Source organism: Dermochelys coriacea, chromosome 1, assembly GCF_009764565.3.
Source record: "Dermochelys coriacea isolate rDerCor1 chromosome 1, rDerCor1.pri.v4, whole genome shotgun sequence".
NCBI classification, from domain to species: Eukaryota; Metazoa; Chordata; order Testudines; family Dermochelyidae; genus Dermochelys; species Dermochelys coriacea.
The window spans coordinates 111,796,180-111,815,284 of NC_050068.2; the positions used below are offsets into that span (position 1 = coordinate 111,796,180).

General features: G+C 51.3%; 1 protein-coding gene across 3 annotated transcripts in view; it reads right to left on the minus strand.

The window, feature by feature from the left end:
- The window catches only part of GAS6 (growth arrest specific 6), a 98,796-nt gene that overhangs the window by 49,490 nt on the left and 30,201 nt on the right, over window positions 1-19,105 (minus strand). For all 3 annotated transcript variants that reach the window (XM_043507613.1, XM_038387543.2, XM_043507646.1), the window contains 2 exons: window positions 6,828-6,950; window positions 51-173 (listed from right to left, as the gene is read on the minus strand). In XM_043507613.1, coding sequence (XP_043363548.1) covers window positions 51-173; window positions 6,828-6,950 — 246 coding nt within the window. The remainder of the gene's footprint in view (window positions 1-50; window positions 174-6,827; window positions 6,951-19,105) is intronic.

Here is a 19,105-nt window from a genome sequence, read left to right on the forward strand (position 1 = left end):
ACTTTAATATAACAGCTAACCTGAAATTAAAAGGTATACATTGATCTTACCTTCACATATTTTATTGTTTTTAAGAAGAACATAGCCACTATAGCATGAACAGCGGTAACTGCCTGGGTTGTTGAGACAGACTTGGTTACAGCCACCATTCTGCACACTGCATTCATTAATATCTAGATATCAATAAAAAGTTCTGTTAAGCTTTTCAGCTATTCAGCATTGTGTAAGTGAGGGTAAGGATGGAAAGTAGGAAGGAGGGAAGGCAAGAGATGGAAGAATAATTGTTATGTTTAGAAACAGCTTCAAAAACGTGCATACCAACTCAACACACACACACTTATTTATTGCACCTAGGATCTTCCACAACCACTGCTGAATTGTGTGCCCAACCCTGCAAACAGGTATGAGTGTCTTTACCCTTGGGAATCGTCCTAATGAAGTTGATGGTACTATCACCATGAGTAAAGTAACTCCCATATGTGTTTGCAGGAGCAGACCTGATGTTCATATAGCATCCTGGGCCACATCTGGGAAGGGATCTTTATACTCAAAATTTAAACAACAATATGATCAATACAGTGTTGTTGTAGCCATACTGGTCCCAGGATAGTAGAGACAAGGTCGGGGAGATAATATCTTCTATTGGACTAATTTCTGTTGGTGAAAGAGACAGGCTTTCGCATTACACAAAGCTCTTCTTGGGGTCTGGGAAATGTACTCAGAGTGTCAAAGCTAAATACAAGGTGTAACGGATTGTGCAGCATAAATAGTTAACACATATTTCAAGGAACCATTCAAGGTGAAGTGGCCTGTTAACTCCCCTCCAGTCATAGGGGGAAAGGAAAGGGGAGGGGAAAAAAGATAAGGAGGGGGAGGGGTTGTTAGTGGGTTACAGATTGTAGTACTAAACCATAAATCAAGTGTGTCTATTCAGTCCATGATTTTTAGTGTCTAGCAAAGTTCTGAGGTTAAGCTCCCAGAATTGTCTTTGGAAGGTGTGCAGATTTCCTTTGAGAACGAGGAATGATAGGTCAGATATAGAGTGATCACTCTGTAAAGTGTTCATTCACAGGTGATATGTTTTTGTCTTTTGTCACTGTTCTGTGTGAGTTCATTTGAGAGTGTAGTGACCGTCTCGTTTCACCCACATATTTATGGGCACATTTAGGACACTGGACGAGGTACACCACACGTTGTGATAGGCATGTGTAGGACCCATGGACCTTGAAAGGTGTGTTGATCACTGTAGCAGTGGAGAAAGGTCTACAGATTTTGCATATATTCTGACAGGATCTGGTGCCACTTTGAGTTGGTGTGTACTGGCCTGTGGGGAGCCTGGAGAGGCTCAGTGGGTTGTTTGAAGGCCAGAAGAGGGGATTCTGGAAAAAATTCTTTCAGGGTGTAATCCATAGATTCATAGATACTAAGGTCAGAAGGGACCATTCTGATCATCTAGTCCGACCTCCTGCACAGCGCAGGCCACAGAATCTCACCCACCCACTCCTATGAAAAACCTCACCCATGTCTGAGCTATTGAAGTCCTTAAATCATGGTTCAAAGACTTCAAGGAGCAGAGAAGCCTCCCTCAAGTCAACCATGCCCCATGCTACAGAGGAAGGCGAAAAACCTCCAGGGCCTCTCCAATCTGCCCTGGAGGAAAATTCCTTCCCAACCCCAAATATGGCAATCAGCTAAACCCTGAGCATATGGGCAAGATTCACCAGCCAGATACCCAGGAAAGAATTTTCTATAGTAACTCAGATCCCATCCATCTAATATCCCATCTCAGGGGATTTGGCCTATTTACCCTGAATATTTAAAGATCAATTACTTACCAAAATCCCATTATCCCATCATACCATCTCCTCCATAAACTTATCGAGTAGAATCTTAAAACCAGATAGATCTTTTGCCCGTACTGCTTCCCTTGGAAGGCTATTCCAAAACTTCACTACTCTGATGGTTAAAAACCTTCGTCTGATTTCAAGTCTAAACTTCCTGGTGGCCAGTTTATACCCATTTGTTCTTGTGTCCACATTGGTGCTGAGCTGAAATAATTCCTCTTCCTCTCCTATATTTATCCCTCTGATATATTTATAGAGAGCAATCATATCTCCCCTCAACCTTCTTTTAGTTAGGCTAAACAAGCCAAGCTCCTTAAGTCTCCTTTCATAAGACAAGTTTTCCATTCCTCGGATCATCCTAGTAGCCCTTCTCTGTACCTGCTCCAGTTTGAATTCATCCTTTTTAAACATGGGAGACCAGAACTGCACACAGTATTCTAGGTGAGGTCTCACCAGTGCCTTGTATAACGGTACTAAAACCTCCTTATCCCTACTGGAAATGCCTCTCCTGATGCATCCCAAAACCGCATTAGCTTTTTTCACAGCCATATCACATTGGCAGCTCATAGTCATCCTATGATCAACCAATACTCCAAGGTCCTTCTCCTCTTCCATTACTTCTAATTGATGCGTCCCCAACTTATAACTAAAATTCTTGTTATTAATCCCTAAATGCATAACCTTACACTTCTCACTATTAAATTTCATCCTATTACTATTACTCCAGTTTACAAGGTCATCCAGATCCTCCTGTATAATATCCCGATCCTTCTCCAAATTGGCAATACCTCCCAGCTTTGTATATCTGCAAACTTTATTAGCACACTCCCACTTTTTGTGCCAAGGTCAGTAATAAAAAGATTAAATAAGATTGGTCCCAAAACCGATCCCTGAGGAACTCCACTGGTAACCTCCCTCCAGCCTGACAGTTCGCCTTTCAGTAGGACCCGTTGCAGTCTTTAACCAATTCCTTATCCACCTTTTGATGTTCATATTGATCCCCATCTTCTCCAATTTAACTAATAATTCCCCATGTGGCACGGTATCAAATGCCTTACTGATATCTAGGTAAATTAGATCCACTGCATTTCCTTTATCTAAAAAATCTGTTACCTTTTCAAAATAGGAGAATAGGTTGGTTTGGCACGATCTACCTTTTGTAAAACCATGTTGTATTTTGTCCCATTTACCATTGACTTCAATGTCCTTAACTAATTTCTCCTTCAAAATTTTTTCCAGGACCTTGCATACTACAGATGTCAAACTAACTGGCCTGTAGTTACCCGGATCACTTTTTTCCCCTTTCTTAAAAATAGGAACTATATTAGCAATTCTCCAATCATTCGGTACTATTCCTGAGTTTACAGATTCATTAAAAATTCTTGCTAATGGGCTTGCAATTTCAGGTGCCAATTCCTTTAATATTCTTGGATGAAGATTATCTGGGCCCCCCGATTTAGTCCCATTAAGCTGTTTCAGTTTCGCTTCTACCTCTGATATGGTAATATCTACCTCTATATCCTCCTTCCCATTTGTCATGCTACCATTATCCCCAAGATCCTCTTTAGCCTTATTAAAGACTGAGGCAAAGTATTTGTTTAGATATTGGGCCATGCCTAGATTATCTTTAACCTCCACTCCATCCTCAGTGTTAAGCGGCCCCACTTCTTCCTTCTTAGTTTTCTTCTTATTTATATGGCTATAGAACCTTTTACTATTGGTTTTAATTCCCTTTGCAAGGTCCAACTCTACTCGACTTTTAGCCTGTCTCACTTGATCTCTACATGTTCTGACCTCAATTAGGTAGCTTTCTTTGCTGATCCCTCCCATCTTCCACTCCCTGTATGCTTTCTGCTTCTTCTTAATCACCTCTCTAAGATGCTTGCTCATCCAGCTTGGTCTACAACTCCTTCCTATGAATTTTTTCCCCTTTCTTGGGATACAGGCTTCCGATAGCTCCTGCAGTTTTGATTTAAAGTAATCCCAGGCTTCCTCTACCTTTAGATCCATAAGTTCTTCAGTCCAATCCACTTCCCTAACTAATTTCCTTAATTTTTGAAAGTCAGCCCTTTTGAAATCAAAAACCCTAGTTGCAGATTTATTTTTGTTAATCCTTCCATTTAGTTTGAACTGAATTAGCTCATGATCACTTGAGCCAAGATTGTCCCCTACAACCATTTCTTCTATGAGGTCCTCGCTACTCACCAAAATTAAATCTAAAATGGCATCCCCTCTAGTCGGTTCAGCAACTACTTGATGAAGGAATCCATCAGCTATCGCATCTAGGAAAATCTGAGCCCTATTATTATTACTAGCACTGGTCCTCCAGTCTATATCTGGGAAATTAAAGTCTCCCATGATCACGCAGTTTCCATTAGTATTTACTTTATTAAAGACATTAAAAAGGGCTCTATCCATATCCAAATTAGATCCCGGAGGTCTATAGCACACCCCAAGCACTATCGTAGGAGAGGCTTTACTAGTTTTCTTCCCCAATGTAATTTTTGCCCAGACGGACTCTGTCTTATCCATTGCATCGCTTTTTATTTCTTTACATTCTACCTCATCATTGATATACAATGCTACTCCACCCCCTTTACCTTTGTTTCTGTCTTTCCTAAAGAGCACATACCCTTCAATACCTGTAGTCCAGTCATGACTACTATTCCACCATGTTTCTGTTATCCCTATAATATCTGGTTTCACTTCCTGCACCAGTAGCTCTAGTTCCTCCATTTTGTTACCTAGACTCCTCGCAATGGTGTACAAACATCTTAATTTTTGCTGTTTGGACTCACTCACATTTTGTACCCTATTAGGCATAGTCATTCTACAGCCAGTATAACCTATTAGACTAGTATCCACACTGCCCTCGCTCCTTGTATACATTCTCCTACCCACGGCTGTATCCTTTCTTACTTCATCTTCTTCCCTCTAATCCCATCGAGTATGGGTTGTAACTCTTTAACGATACCCCGTATAGGTTCCAATGTGGAGTAGTAGGCGACAACTATGGGTGTACAGTCAGAGGGGAGTTTATCTCTGTATTGAAGCCAGTTCTCTTGAGATATTTAGATGGACCATTCCATGATGTAATCTACTTATCTGGTGGAGTGTGCTTGTTTGGTGAAGGCAGTTTTAAATGTGTTAAGATGTATATCCCGGACTTTCTCCTCAGAGCATATTCTGTGGTATCTGAATGCCTCGCTGCAGAAAGCAAATGTCTTAGTGTGTTTGGGATGGTTACTGGATCTGTGAAGGGTGTGGTGATCTGTGGGTTTCTTGTATATAGCTGTCTGCAGGGTTCCATTGTTGAAGCTAATTGTGGTGTCCAGAAAGTTGATGCTAGTAAGTGAGAGTGTTCTAGAGAGAGTTTAATGGATGGGTGGTGATTGTTGAAGTTGTGGTGGAAATCTATGAGTGAGTTTAGGTTGTCTGTCCAGAGGATGAAAACATCATTGCTGTATCTCAGGAATATCATTGGTTTTGTGGTATATTTGTTCAGAAATTCTTTTTCAAGGTGGCCCATGAAGAGGTTGGCATATTGGGGAGCCATCCCAGTACCCACAGCTGTTCCCATGGTTTAGAACAGTGTTTGCTGTTGAATGTAAAATTGTTATGGGTCAAGATGAAATGGAGGAGTTTGGTGATATGTCTGGGGTGCATATCTAAGTGTTGTCCATTGTCTTGTAGATATCTGAGACAGGCAGCAATGCAGTCATTGTGAGGGTTATTGGGCTACAGGGAGGTGACATCCATGGTGGCAAGGATGACATTCTGAGGGAGATTATTAATGTTGCAGAGTTTCTGGAGGAAATCGGTTGTGTTCTGGAAGAAGCTGGCCTTTTGGAGTGATTTGAGGATGGTTTTTATGAATCCAGATATTCCTTCAGTAAGGTGCTGTGGCCAGACATGATAGGTCTTCCCAGGTTCCCTTGTTTGTGTATCTTGAGAAGCATATAGAAGGTCCTTGCGGTGGGTTCATATGGGATGAGATTGTAGGCAGTCTCCTTAGCTGTGACACTGAGTACATTACCCAGATCCAAGGAACAGCTCTGTGTAAGCTCAAAATCTTGTCTCTTTCACCAACAGAAGTTGGTCTAGTCAAAGGTATTACCTCACCCACCTTGTGTCTCTAGATGATCAAGACAATGGAAGAGACATTGAGTAAAAAACGAAAACAAAACATTATTGCAGTTGCTGAGCTTATAGAGCTGCACAGATCAATTCACAAACAAATTTCACAACATTTTTAAAATAAAATATTTGTGAATAATTCCACCACTCTGCACAATATTCCCACAGCTCTACAGGAAGCTCAGGTTCAGTTCCCTTACAAGATCTCCTGCTGCCTGGGCCAGCAAGATTGTGAGCTAGCAGAATATTATCTCAAATGAATTTTAATTAATCCTTGCACTCAGTGATGGCTCTGATGAAAGGCCTGAAAGGAGCAGAAACCAGTAATCAGAGAGAGCAGGGGAAACCTCTGTATGCTACAAAGGACATGGCAAACCTCTAAGGAAAACCTCCCATTTATAGGACCAGCAAACCCTTATTCAAGCAAGTAGTTCTTATGTGAGTAGCCCCAATAAAGTCAATGTGAATCCTCACTGGGATTTCAGTAGTCTTGGGATCAGGTCCTCTATAAATAAGGGTATCCAGGATCAACCCTATACACAATTAGTTTTCTTTTTTTAAAATGTCATTTATACAGTTATGTGCTTCATACAGGACTTTTTTGGGGGGAAGAGGGGAGAGGTGTCCCTGAATGATGTGTAAACCAAAGTTCAATGCTATGGCAATTGTGAATTATGTAACAGTAGGGAAGGGATAAATATTGGAGTTTGGCATCAGTGACTATTTACAAGTGCACTGAATAACAGTTCAAGTAAATGTATGAGGTATAGAAACATTGTACATGACAGACAATCCTGTATTGCCTGGTCATCAGAAGTCATTAAGAAATAAACCAAATATAACTACCTTGTTCACATTTTCGCCCACGCCAGCCACGTCTGCAATGACAAAAGAAGTCACCCTTTAGATCTTCACATATTTCAGTCCCCTCTTTCTGGCAAGGGTAAGGAGAACACTGATTTGGTAAATCTGGTTAAAAAAAAAGAATAAAACACTACATTGAACTCTCAGCTTGTTTTCCTGCCTCTGTCAGAATCAAGACATTTTAGGAATACTGGAATTACTATCAGAAATACAGGTGATTGGCGCAACAGAGAGAGGCTTCATAGTGCTAGTGTACTGAATTATCCTTCTGTGTCAGGATTTATGCAATGCCACCTTAGTAGCAATCAGCAAAAGCACTGACGTTGAAGCACACCTTATTAAAAATGGGAGGAAGTTTCTTCCATTATGGGCAAGGATTCCTACATTTTGGAACCGATGACCCCCAGCTTGGCAAAAATAGCCCAAATTTGCCAACTTTTAGGGAATACAGAAAAGCCTATCTACTCTCCCAGGCTTTTGAGGGAAAGGGGGGCAGGAAAAGGGTCAGTGTTGGAGGAAAGAGCGGGGGGGATTGGTGGTTGGCTGTTGGGGTGAGGCTATCAGACCAATAGGTTTGTTGTAGTAAAGGCTGTATTTTACATAGCTGTCAAAACTGCCATGGGTACACTTTTGTAGAAATCATAAGGAAAAAAGGAAAAAAAAGACTGATGTACTACTAATAAAATAACTTCAAACCACTAGTCTATAGACCGTAAAATGTTCCTAACCAGACAAGACTGAGTAAAGTCTAATGACAGACGATTCTACCACTGTTTTTCAAGCAGAACTCCAACTGATGTCAGTGGGAGCTCTGCATGTGAAATGACATCACATATAGCCTTTACAGCTGATACTACTGTACACATCAGCAATATTTCAGCACAGGACAGTCAACCAGTTCAGGATGGATTTTTAAATCAAATACCAAACTGTTAACTTGATTGTTCTCACAGAGTGAAATTCACCCATTCAGGCACAAAACCAAAAAGTTGTAAGGCTTGCGATGGGGCAAGGCCAGATGGCCCAGTGGCAGGGACCCTAAGAAATAATCGAAGCCGTGGGAGAGGTGAACTATGAGGTTCACGCATCGATGAACTGGTTGACCGACTGGGTAGTGCCCGATTCTTGACTACACTGGATCTGAGACAAGGGTACTGGCAGATTCCTCTGACCAAAGAAGCTAAAGAAAAGACAGCATTCTCCACCCCGGATGGGCTATTCCAGTACACCGTCCTCCCTTTTGGGCTACATGGGGCCCCAGCCACATTCCAGCGCCTCATGGATAAGCTGCTGCGCGCCCCTATTAGTTATGCAGCTGCATACCTAGATGATGTCATCATCCATATGCCAGACTGCGGAACCCACTTGGAGAAAGTTGATGGAGTACTGCGACAAACGAATAAGCTAGAGGCAATTCAAAACTGGCCCCGGCTGACCCGAAAGAAGCAGGTCCATGCGTTCCTAGGCGTGGTAGGCTACTACCAACAGTTTATTCCCCATTTTGCCACTAGGGTAAGTCCCCTAACGGACCTGGTGAAGGCCCGAGGTCCAGACATGGTAAAGTGGACAGAGGGGGCATTTACAGACCTTCAGACGGCACTCTGTAATGACCCCGTACTCATAGCCCCGGATTTTAACAGGGAATTTGTTTTACAAACAGACACTTCCGAGGTGGGGTTGGGAGCAGTTCTGTCGCAAATGGTGGGAGAAGAGGAACACCCGATCCTCTACCTAAGCAGAAAGCTTCTCCCAAGAGAACAGAAATATGCAGTAGTCGAGAGAGAATGCCTTGCTGTCAAATGAGCTATGGAGACACTGAGTTATTACTTCTTAGGCCGGCGATTTACTCTTGTGACAGACCATGCACCCCTCCAGTGGATGCAGTGGAAGAAAAGAATGCAAGGGTCACCAGGTGGTTCTTATTCCTCCAACCATTCCAGTTCTGCATACGGCACAGGGCTGGATGCCACCATAGGCAACGCTGATGGTCTGTCACAAGCATATTGCCTGGTGTCCCAAATTGCCCAACTCTATGGTGTCGAGCAGAGGGAGGGGATATGTGACGGGGCAAGGCCAGATGGCTATGGAAGAGTAGTCTTATTGGGATCCGGGAAGTGGGCGGGAGAAGCTCGTCCACTGCTAAAGGATCCCCCCCAGCCTAAAAGGGGGATCCACAGGACCTAGATGCCCAAAAAATTCCGGGGGACAACTAATAAAATAACAGGGACAGGAGTGCGGTCAAAGGGTCAAACGAAGGGAACCAGACGGGGACACTGAGCAGAGAACCCTGGACAGCGCCCACTGCTCCTCAAAGGCGTCAAGGGAGTCAGAGAATGCCGCCCAGAGGAACTCTGCCCGGATACGTGAACTGACTGAGGATCGGAAATAGGCCCCACAGTCACAGGAGACTCCATCGGCCAACCTCCTCACTCTGGTTTTGTAGATGGCCATTTTAGCTAGGGCCAGGAGGAGGTTGTCCAGGAGATCCCGTGACTTTGTGGGGCCACAGATAGGTAGTGCATAAATGAGAAGGTGAGGAGAGAAGTGCAACCAAAAACGTAATAAAATATTGGTGAGGAGCCGTAATAGGGACTGCAGCCTGGCACACTCCAGGTATACATGTGCCAGGGTATCCCTCACGCCGCAAAAGGGGCAGGTGTCTGGGATTGAAGTGAACCGTGCCAAGTACATGCCCGTGCTCAAGGCTCCGTGAAGGAGCCGCCAACTGACATCCCCGGCGGGCCTCGGGACTAAGGTGGAATATAGGCTGGCCCACCGGGGCTCCTCACCCTCCAAAGGTGGCAGGAGGTCCCGCCATTTTGTATCGGGACGGGACACGAGGGTGCGGGCGTGAAGGGTGTGGAGCACGAGCGTGTAGAGATGTTTTCTTGGCGCGGTTTGAAAGCAGACCGGCTGCATCTTGTGCAGCCGGCTTCTAGTGAAGGGACGGGGTCGGTTGGGTCCACGGGGCAGGGGTCCAATTAAAAGGTCCGGCGGGCCTGGGGTAGCAGGTGGGCGGGGCGTGCCCTCGTGCAGGACCTGGTCGAGATAAACCCGAGCAGCGGGCGGCAAAGCGGCCTTCACCTCCTGAAGTATGCGCCGGGGAGTACAAGGTCTGGAAAGCCCCATGCACTGAGCGAAGGTTAGGGGATCCAGCCAGTCTCCCCGGTCATAGTCCAGGAGGTCTCCAACTCTTGTTACCTCTGCCAGGACCAAACTCTGGCGCACCGAGCGGGACTCCGCCATCTGCACACGGAGCTGGGGGTTGTGTAGCAGGGGCTCCGCGAGGAGATCTGCCCCCTCGGTGGCCGCCATGGACCTGCTCGTTGTAAAGAGTTTCCAGGTCCGGAGGAGGTCCTGGTAGAAGACCGGCAGCCGGAGAGGTCTCGCGGAAGACCTCTCGGATGGAGATAAAGGAGCTGCCGGTCGTATCGGAGCCCTCGGAAGCGGCGCAGAAAGGCGTGCGCCAGTATGCTCCACGCCGGACTACCTGCACCATAAAGGAGCCTCTGCAGGGTCTGGAGGCGGAAGACATGGACCTGAGTAAGCAGACATTTTAGGCCCTGCCCTCCCTCCTCCACAGGTAGATGGAGAACCCCTGCAGGGACCCAGTGCAGTCCTGACCAAAAGAACTCCAGAATCGATGTCCGGAGGTTGGCCAGGAAAGCCGGGGCCGGGACCAGGGTGTTGAGCCGGTACCAGAGCATGGACAGGACTAGTTGATTAAGCACTAACGCTCTCCCTCGAAGGGAGAGGCACCGGAGTAGTCCTGTCCATTTCCGGAGCCGCTCTATCACCCCGCCCTCTAAATTCTGCCATTTCTCCGGCGGAGAGGGATGCGTGGCAGAAAGGTAAACGCCCAGATAGAGCAGCGGACCCGCGCTCCACCGGATGGCCTGAAGCGCGGGTGGGAGGGAGCTCGCCTGCCGCCAGTCCCCTACCACCAAGCCAGAGCTCTTGACCCAGTTGACCCGCACAGAGGAGGCTGCTAAATAGATGGCCTGGCAAGCCTCCACCCGCACCAAGTCGCCCGGGTCCTGGACCACAAGGAGCACGTCATCAGCGTACGCCGACAGGACCAGCCGCAGCTCCAGCTCCCGCAGCACCAACCCTGTCAACCTCCTTCGGAGGAGACAGAAGAAGGGCTCGATCGCCAGAGCGTACAGCTGGCCGGAGAGGGGGCACCCCTGCCGTACTCCTCGCCCGAAGCTGACCGGTTCGGTCAGGGTCCAGTTGAGCCTTACCAGACACTCTGCGGAAGCGTATAGCACCCGGAGAAAATTCACAAACCTGGGTCCGAATCCAAACGCCTGCAGAGTGCTCAGGAGATATCCGTGATCCACCCTGTCGAACGCCTTCTCCTGATCTAAGGACAGGAGGGCGAACGACAGACCATCCCTACACCCAAGTTCCAATAGGTCCCGGACCAGATATAGGTTGTCGAAGATGCTGCGGCTCGGGACAGTGTAGGTCTGGTCTGGGTGGACCACGTCCGCCAGCACGGACCCTAGCCTCAGGGAGATGGCTTTTGCCACGATTTTGTAGTCCGTGCTGAGGAGCGAGACGGGACGCCAATTTCGTAAATCACGGAGGTCCCCCTTCTTCGGCAATAAGATGAGCACGGCTCGCCTGCACGAAAGAGGGAGGACTCCGCTCTGCAAAGACTCGGCCCAGACGGTGACTAGGTCTGGGCCCAGGACGTCCCAGAACACGCGGTAGAACTCCACGGTCAGCCCGTCCATGCCCGGAGATTTATTGGTGGGCATGCGACGGAGGGCTTCCAAGAACTCGGCCAGAGTGAGAGGCAGCTCTAGCCGGTCTCGGTCACCCACGCTGACCATCAGAAGTTCCTCCCAAAGCACTCTGCAAGCGTTAGGATCGGTCGGATCCGGGGAGAAAAGGTTTGCGTAGAAGGCTCTCGCCCTCTCGCACATCTCCACCGGATCCGTGAAGGGGGTGCCATCTTCTGCCAGTAGGCAGATGATATGTTTCTTAGCCCCCCTCTTTTTCTCCAGGGCGTAGAAGAAGCGGGAGCCGCAATCCATCTCCTGAAGGAGACGGATGCGGGATCGAACAAAGGCACCCCGGGCCCGATGGTCCTCGAGGGTCCGGAGCTCCTTCCGCTTCTCCCGGCACGCTCCGCAGAGGGGTGGATCCTCGGGGCTGGCGGCCAGACGCCTCTCCAGCTCTAAGACCTCCCGTTCCAACTGCTCTATCGCCGCATCCCTCCGTTGGCTGGCGCCCCGGGTGTAGTCACGGCAGAAGAGCCGGGCGCGCACCTTCCCTAAGTCCCACCACCGCCGCGCTGAGGGAAAGGCACGCCGCTGCCCTCGCCAGGCCAGCCAGAACTCCCGGAAGGACGCCACGAAGCCCGCATCCTCCAGCAAGCTGTTGTTAAAATGCCAATAGGCCGGCCCCGGCCTCTCCGCGCAGAGGGAGGCTGTTACGGTGGCTATGTGACGGTCAGAAAATGGGGCCGGCCGGATGCTGGAAGAGTGGGCTCGTGAAAGATGAAAGCGTGATAAATAAATGCGGTCCAACCGGGAGTGGTGCGACCGATGGGCCTCCACCCGGACAAAGGTGAACGTGGAAGTGTCATCCGGGTGGTGGTCGCGCCAGACGTCCACCAGGGAGTGGTGTTTGACTATCTCCTGGAGGACGGCGACGGCGGCCGGGCTCTGCTCGGTCCCGCTCCTCAAGGGTGATGTTAAAGTCCCCTCCCAGGACCAGGCACTCCTGAGGATCCAAGGTGCCGAGGAAGGTGGATGCCTGCTGATAGAATTGCAGCCGCTCCAGGCTCGCTGCTGGGGCATAGATGTTGACGAGGTTGACTACAAGCCCCTCCATGCGGACCTGGAGGTGCAGCAGGCAACCCGGCACAACCTCGGCGACCCCCAGCACCTCAGGCCGTAGGTCAGGGGAGAACAGGGTCGCCACTCCAGCCGTACGAACTGTGAGGTGGCTAAAGTAGACCCTGTCCCCCAATCCAGCCGCCAGCTGTCTTCGGCGGTCTGATCCGTATGGGTCTCCTGCAGGAAAACCACAGAGTACCTCCCCTCCCGAAGGAAGGAGAGCACCTGGGACCTGCGGAGACCCATCCTACAGCCACGGGTGTTCAATGTTGCGATAGTAAAGGGTGCCATGAGGAGAGCTGGGGGGGATTTTCTCCGGCAGGGATGCTCGTGGCTCCCGGCGGGCCGCGCAGCAGTCCGTGACCCACCCCGTAGGTGAGTAAGGAGTCACGGAAGTGACGGACCCGCTGGTAGGCCGCGGCGCCCTGCCTCCCGGTCCTTTTCCCCTCCCCCATGAGGGTCCTTGCAGCCCGGAGGATTTGATTAAGGTCCCCCCATCGCTGGAGGGCAAGCTGGACTTTGTTGCGGGAGCCACGGACGTCTTCTAGGAACTCCCGCAACTCCTCTCGCAGCGCATGGGGGGCTGGAGTTATGGTCTGGTTGCTCCCCGACGGGGCCCTTGGTACAGCCCCGTGGCCCAGCGGGACGGGCAGACAGGGTGCGGACCCCCGACGGGGCTCTTGATGGGTTGACCTGAATGCTGGGGCGATAGGGGGCGGCGGAGGGAGGATAGCAGCCCCTGGTGGGTCGGGACGGATAAACACAAAGGGAGCCCCTGGGAGTCATCTGTCAGAAAGGGGAAGGAGACAGTCCCAGGGGTGGCAATAATATCTCGGGAGGTGGGCGGGATAAGGGCAGGGGCAGGGGTAGAGGTGAGAGTCTGGGTTGGGAGAGGGCTCTCACTGATGCCGGGCGCAAGCTCTTTGGTGGATTTGGCAGCCACGGCATCAGGAGGTGGACTTTCTTCTGTAGGGTCCTCTCCCGGAAAGGAGGTCGAATGCTCCTCACCAACGAGGGATGCCCCTGGTGGTTCAGGTTCCAGCTGCGTGGCACTGGCCGTCGCCTCAACTGGCTCGGCGGCTCTCAACGGGGTGCCCTCTGCAGCCGGGTTGATGGAGGAGTCCAGGGGCTCCTCGGAGGTGGGAGCAGAAGCAACGGTTAGGGGGAGGGAACATGGGGAAAGGGGGGCTGGAGTGAAGTCGCCCAGATCGAGGCACGCTGGCATAGGATCGTCCTCCCCCTGGGTGACCGGGGTCAGACCCAGTGCCTCGATCTCCTCATATATAGATGGGAAATTGTTTTCCGCTACCCCGGGATTCTCCCCGCTGGCACCTGACGCGACGGTTACTTCGGGGCACACTGGGGTTTCAGATGGTGCCTCGGGGGTCTTGGAGGGGAGGGACTCCCGTGGAGGGGAGATACTGCCTCCCTTTGCTGCCACGTCTTCCCCAGCCGGCTCTAGTGGATGGAACACACCCATGGGTAGAGCGAAAGGCTCGGCTTCAGGGCTTCCTGGTCTTCCGGGGGGCCTCCGCGTCAGATGGGAGGAGCGGAGCTCCAGCCTTTTGCTTGCCCCGCTTCCCCTGGACTAGGGCCCAGCCCTCCATGGCATCATCCAGGGGCTGGCTAGTAGGGGTTGTGTCAGGGGGCAGAGGCGATAGCTCAGGGACTCGAGAGGGTAACGGTGGGGCAGCACAAGGGAGGGAAGATTCCCTTTGGGGTGGGCCCTCTCCCATGCTTGGTGGTGTCCCTGCCACACCCTCCTCCACAGGCCCCCGCCAGATTGCAAGCAACGGGGGCGGGGTTCTCCCGCTCGTTTGGGCATAGTGGGGGAGGTGCCCCTTGGGCCCGAGCGGGAGCAATGGTGGACTGGGAAGGAGGAGGGGCGGTTTCGGGCGCCGGGCAGCCAGGGGCGTTGGCGATGATGGGGCCGGTGCCCTGCCGGGGCTCGGGGGTCCTGGATGCCCCTTATTCCCGGGCCAGGGGGCAGTCCCTCCGGACATGCCCCATTGCCCGGCAGAGGTAGCACCGGGCCTCCCCCGTGGAATAATGCACCCTGTAATGGGTCCCCTGGTACGGGACTAGGAAGGACCCCTCGAGTGCCTCGCTGTCGCGCGCCGCCAGCAGAAGTTGAAGCTGCACTTGCCAGCGGAACGAGAGGATCTGACGGAGGGCGGGGTCTTTGCAGCCCAACGGGAGAGGGCTGATGACAGAGATGGGCTTTCCCATGGTAGAAAGGGCGGGTAACAGGGCGGCATTGGGGAGAAAGGGAGGGACGGAGGTCAGGACCAGGCGGACGCCCAGGTCCTCTAGCGGCTCTAAGGGCACGAACACGCCCCCCACCGCCAGGCCCTTCTCCACCGCCTTCTGGGCGGCGGCCTCCGATGCTAAGAAGAAGACGACCTTGCCATACATTTTGGAGGCCGCCACAATGGCCGTGGGCCCCACTACCCTCGCCAATGCCCGCACATAGGTCTCCACGTGGGGTGAGGCGGGCACCAGGAGGCAACGGACACCGTGCTTCCTGGTCATGTTGGGAAAGGGGCCCTGGCCGCTATAGATGGTAGCGTAGGCGGTGGGCTGGAAAAATGATGTAGCAGCAGGCGCGGGGACTGCCGCCACCTGGGCGTATGCTCTGGGGGCCGGGGGAGGGACACCTGCAGAGTTGGTGGAGGGAACAGCGGGGAGGGGTGCCTCAGCTGGAGATGGGGCTGGGGCATTGGGGGTAGCCCCTGCCATGGAGGGCCTGGTCTTTTTAGCGGGGCCCTTCCCCTTCTTCTTCCCCTGGCCCTTCCCGCCGGCTGGGGGGACTCCCCCCAAATCTGAGGGGGTGATAGACGTGGCAGCAGTGGAGGTCACCCCGGTGCCCGTTGCTGCTGGTGCCCCAGGGGGGGCGATGGCAGATGGTTTGGCAGCAGAGGTAGAAGCTTGGGGGGGTGACAGAGGGGCAGACGGGGGAGGGGGAGCTCGGGCTACTGGAGGGGTCTCACCCGTCTCATCCCCCGCCATCATTAACAAGGAGGGAAGGGGGGGACACCAAAAGGAGCAGGGGAGAGGGGAAGCAGGTCGACCACTCCTCCCCGCTAGGCTGCAGGCAGGGGAGGAGGGCGCCAAAAGGGGGGGGCTGGACGGGGGGCAATTAGGGGTTAGGGGTCAGTTACCGACACAAGGTGGAATTCCGGCTCCTCTTGGTGCCCTACGGGAGGGGGGGATACAACAACATTGAGGGTGCAGTGAAGAGGGTTGCAACTAAAATGGGGAATTGCACAAGCGCATGGGAGGGGGCATGGGCACACGGACCGAGGGCCTAAGCGGTGTGGGGGTAGAACAGGGAAACCAAGGGGCTAGCTTCAGAGGCTGGGGCGGGGCAAACAAACAAAGACTGCAGAAGGAAATGGGTGGGGCAGGCAAACAAACTGAAGCTAGTAAGGGGGGGCTGGGGCAAAAGAGGAGGCAAAGCAAGTGGCAAATGGGGCAGGTAGTAAAGGGCAAAGCTGGGGGGTAGGCACTCCCGGGGGGGGCACATGTGCCCATGTGCACTTGCACAAGTCTTTTTTAGCTGGCTGCTGCTTCTGGCCCAGAGGGTGGAAATAGGGCATGGCAAGCCAAGCAAGCAGTTGAGTCCACAGGCAGGAGCTGAGGCAGATGGTATACAGCCAGTGGGGGTGGCGGAGGGGGCAGTGGTGGGGGTTGGGGGGACACAGATGGATTGGGGGGCAGCTCCACACCACACCCCGTGTCCCTACAAACACAGTCAAAACCCCCACCACAAGAGCACAGTTTGAAAATTACTCAGTCTTAGGGCCCCCTCCACGGTGGTCTGCAAAGTCTCTAGTTGCTGCCCCACTGGCAGATGATCCTCTTCTTCTCCTCCTTGGTCTTCAGCAGCTCCAGACAGCAGCACCTCTGCAGCAGCAGTAGCTCCAGGAACTCCAGGTTGTAGTCCAGGCAGGCAGAAAGGACCCCTCTCAGGTGGTGGTGGTGGTGTCCACAACAGCAGTAGCTGGGGTCCCTCACTCCTCCTCTCTGGGGAGTGGGCTAGCAGCCCCCCCCCATCTCAGGGCTGCAGTTGGAGCAGCAGCAGCAGCACCCGAGAGTGGGGATCCAGCAACCAGGTAGCAGAGAATGGGTGGGGGGTCTGGCCCAGCCAGGGGAGCAGCTGGAGCAGCAGGGAGAGCTTAGGGCCTAGTAGCAGCAGGAGTAGCAGCTTCCCACCTCCCTCCAAGCTAGAAGGCTACGGAAGAGCAGTGGGAGGGAGAGAGAGATTTGCTCCAGGCCACACAAATCCCTGGCACCAGGATAAGTGAAATGGAAGCTGCTCCAGGTCAATTAAGACACCTGGGGCCAATTAAGAACTTTCCAGAAGACAGGGAGAAGGCTAGGTTGATTGGGACACCTGAAGCCAATCAGGGGCTGGCTGAAACTAATTAAAAGCCTCCCAGTTAGTCAGGTGGGAGGGCATGTCAGGAGCTGTGGGAAGAAGTTGTGCGGTTGGAGAGGCTGAGTAGTACACACCATATCAGGCAGAAGGAAGGAGGCCCTGAGGTAAGGGTGAAGTGGAGCTTGAGGAAGTGAGGGCTGCTGTGGGGGAAGTAGCCCAGTGAATTGTACATGTCATGTTTCTAAAAGGTCAGCTACCACAGCTGATACTATTAGGGTCCCTGGGCTGGAGCCCGGAGTAGAGGGTGGGCCCCACCTTTGCCCCCTGATTCATCACTGAGATTGGGAGACAGAGACTGTGCAAGGAAGGTTAACTTCTCCTCACCTCCCTTGCTGGATTTTGATGAAAATGGCTCAATAAACTGTGACCCTTGTCTCTAGAGAAAGAAGGGTTATGTGGAGGGTCACAGTAAGCCTCTGAGGCTAGAGAAATCTGCCAGGAAATGCAGGATCCACAGAGGCAAGGACAGAGCTTTGTCACAGGCTGCATACCAGGAACTAAGTGGAGGTGGAATATGCCCCTATAAAATCCATTGGCAGCCCCTCTGCAAGTGTTGTAACACACAGTAAGTAGGACCCTACCAAATTCATGGCCATGAAAAATGCATTACGGACCATGAAATCTTATCTCCCCAATGAAATCTTGCACACAGCAGGTGGTTCCTAACCTGTGCAGGGCTCCAGCTGCTAGTCCCGGCTGGGGATGGGCAGGGAAGAGATTTCCTCTTCCCCTACAGGGACTGCTCCTGGGGCGGTTCAGACCCACCTCCAAAATCTCCCCTTGCTGCCGAAAGCTCGGGTGGCTCCAGCTGTCACCCGCTGACTGATACTGACACACACACTCTCTCTCTCTCTCTCTCACACACACACACACACACACACACACACACACACACACACACTGTGGCACTAGCTGTCAGCCCCCAACTCGTGCAGAAGACTGCCGGCAGAACCGGACATATGGTAACCCACCTTGCAACACTCACTTCTGTGCTGCTGCTAGAGGCGGTGCTAGCGTTAGAGCTGGACAGTGGGCCAGCACCCTTCCTCTCTGGCTGCCCAGCTCTGAAGTAAGGGTGACAATCCCAGAACCCCCTTACAGTAACCTTGCGACCCTCCCACCCTGACCGCCTTTTGGGTTGGGACCCCCCACGGTTACACCACCATGAAATTTCCGATGTGAACATCTTAAAATGTGAAACTGACTAATTTTAAAACCTCCTGGCTGTGAAACTGACCAAAATGGACCATGAATTTGGTAGGGCCCTAAGAATAATGGCTGCTAACCCTTTGCGCCCCTTATGCAGGTGCTTTGCGCTACTAGATCTTCATAAACACACATCCCATGGGACCTTTTCAAAACCTGCCCCTTCGCATCAGCATATCTGGAACAGGTGTAGAGACCATCCATTCCCATCCAGACAGTAGAAAGGCCCATACAGAGAGAGGGTTTTCTACATGAATTTTAGCCACAGTGCAATCTGCAGGACCATCGGACTTGGCAAAAACTATTAAAATACTGTTGCATATTATGATTCTTCATTGACTCCCTCTTCACTTTGAGCTGGATTACTTTTTTTTTTTTTTTTTGAAGTAGTTTCACACCTCAGCTTGGATTTGCAATCCTAAAAGTGCTGGAATTTCTATTACTGTTGGTTCACTTCGGTTTAATGCAACAAGGAGGAGTCTATAAAAAAAACTTCAAATAAAATCAGGACAAGCAATGCATAACAAATGTATGTATAAGGGGTGCCATTAAAAACTGGACATTAATCACCTACAATATATAAATGCACAATGATGGGTTTGAGACATTCCCCATTCTAAGTGGAAACAATATCACAAATGATGGGATAAAAGGTAATTATTTCAGTGAACAAAAATGTTGGAATCTTTATGGTGCCCACTGCAAGCATTAGCACTATTATGAAGGCTCCAATCAGGATTGGGTGCCCACGCTGCAGGACA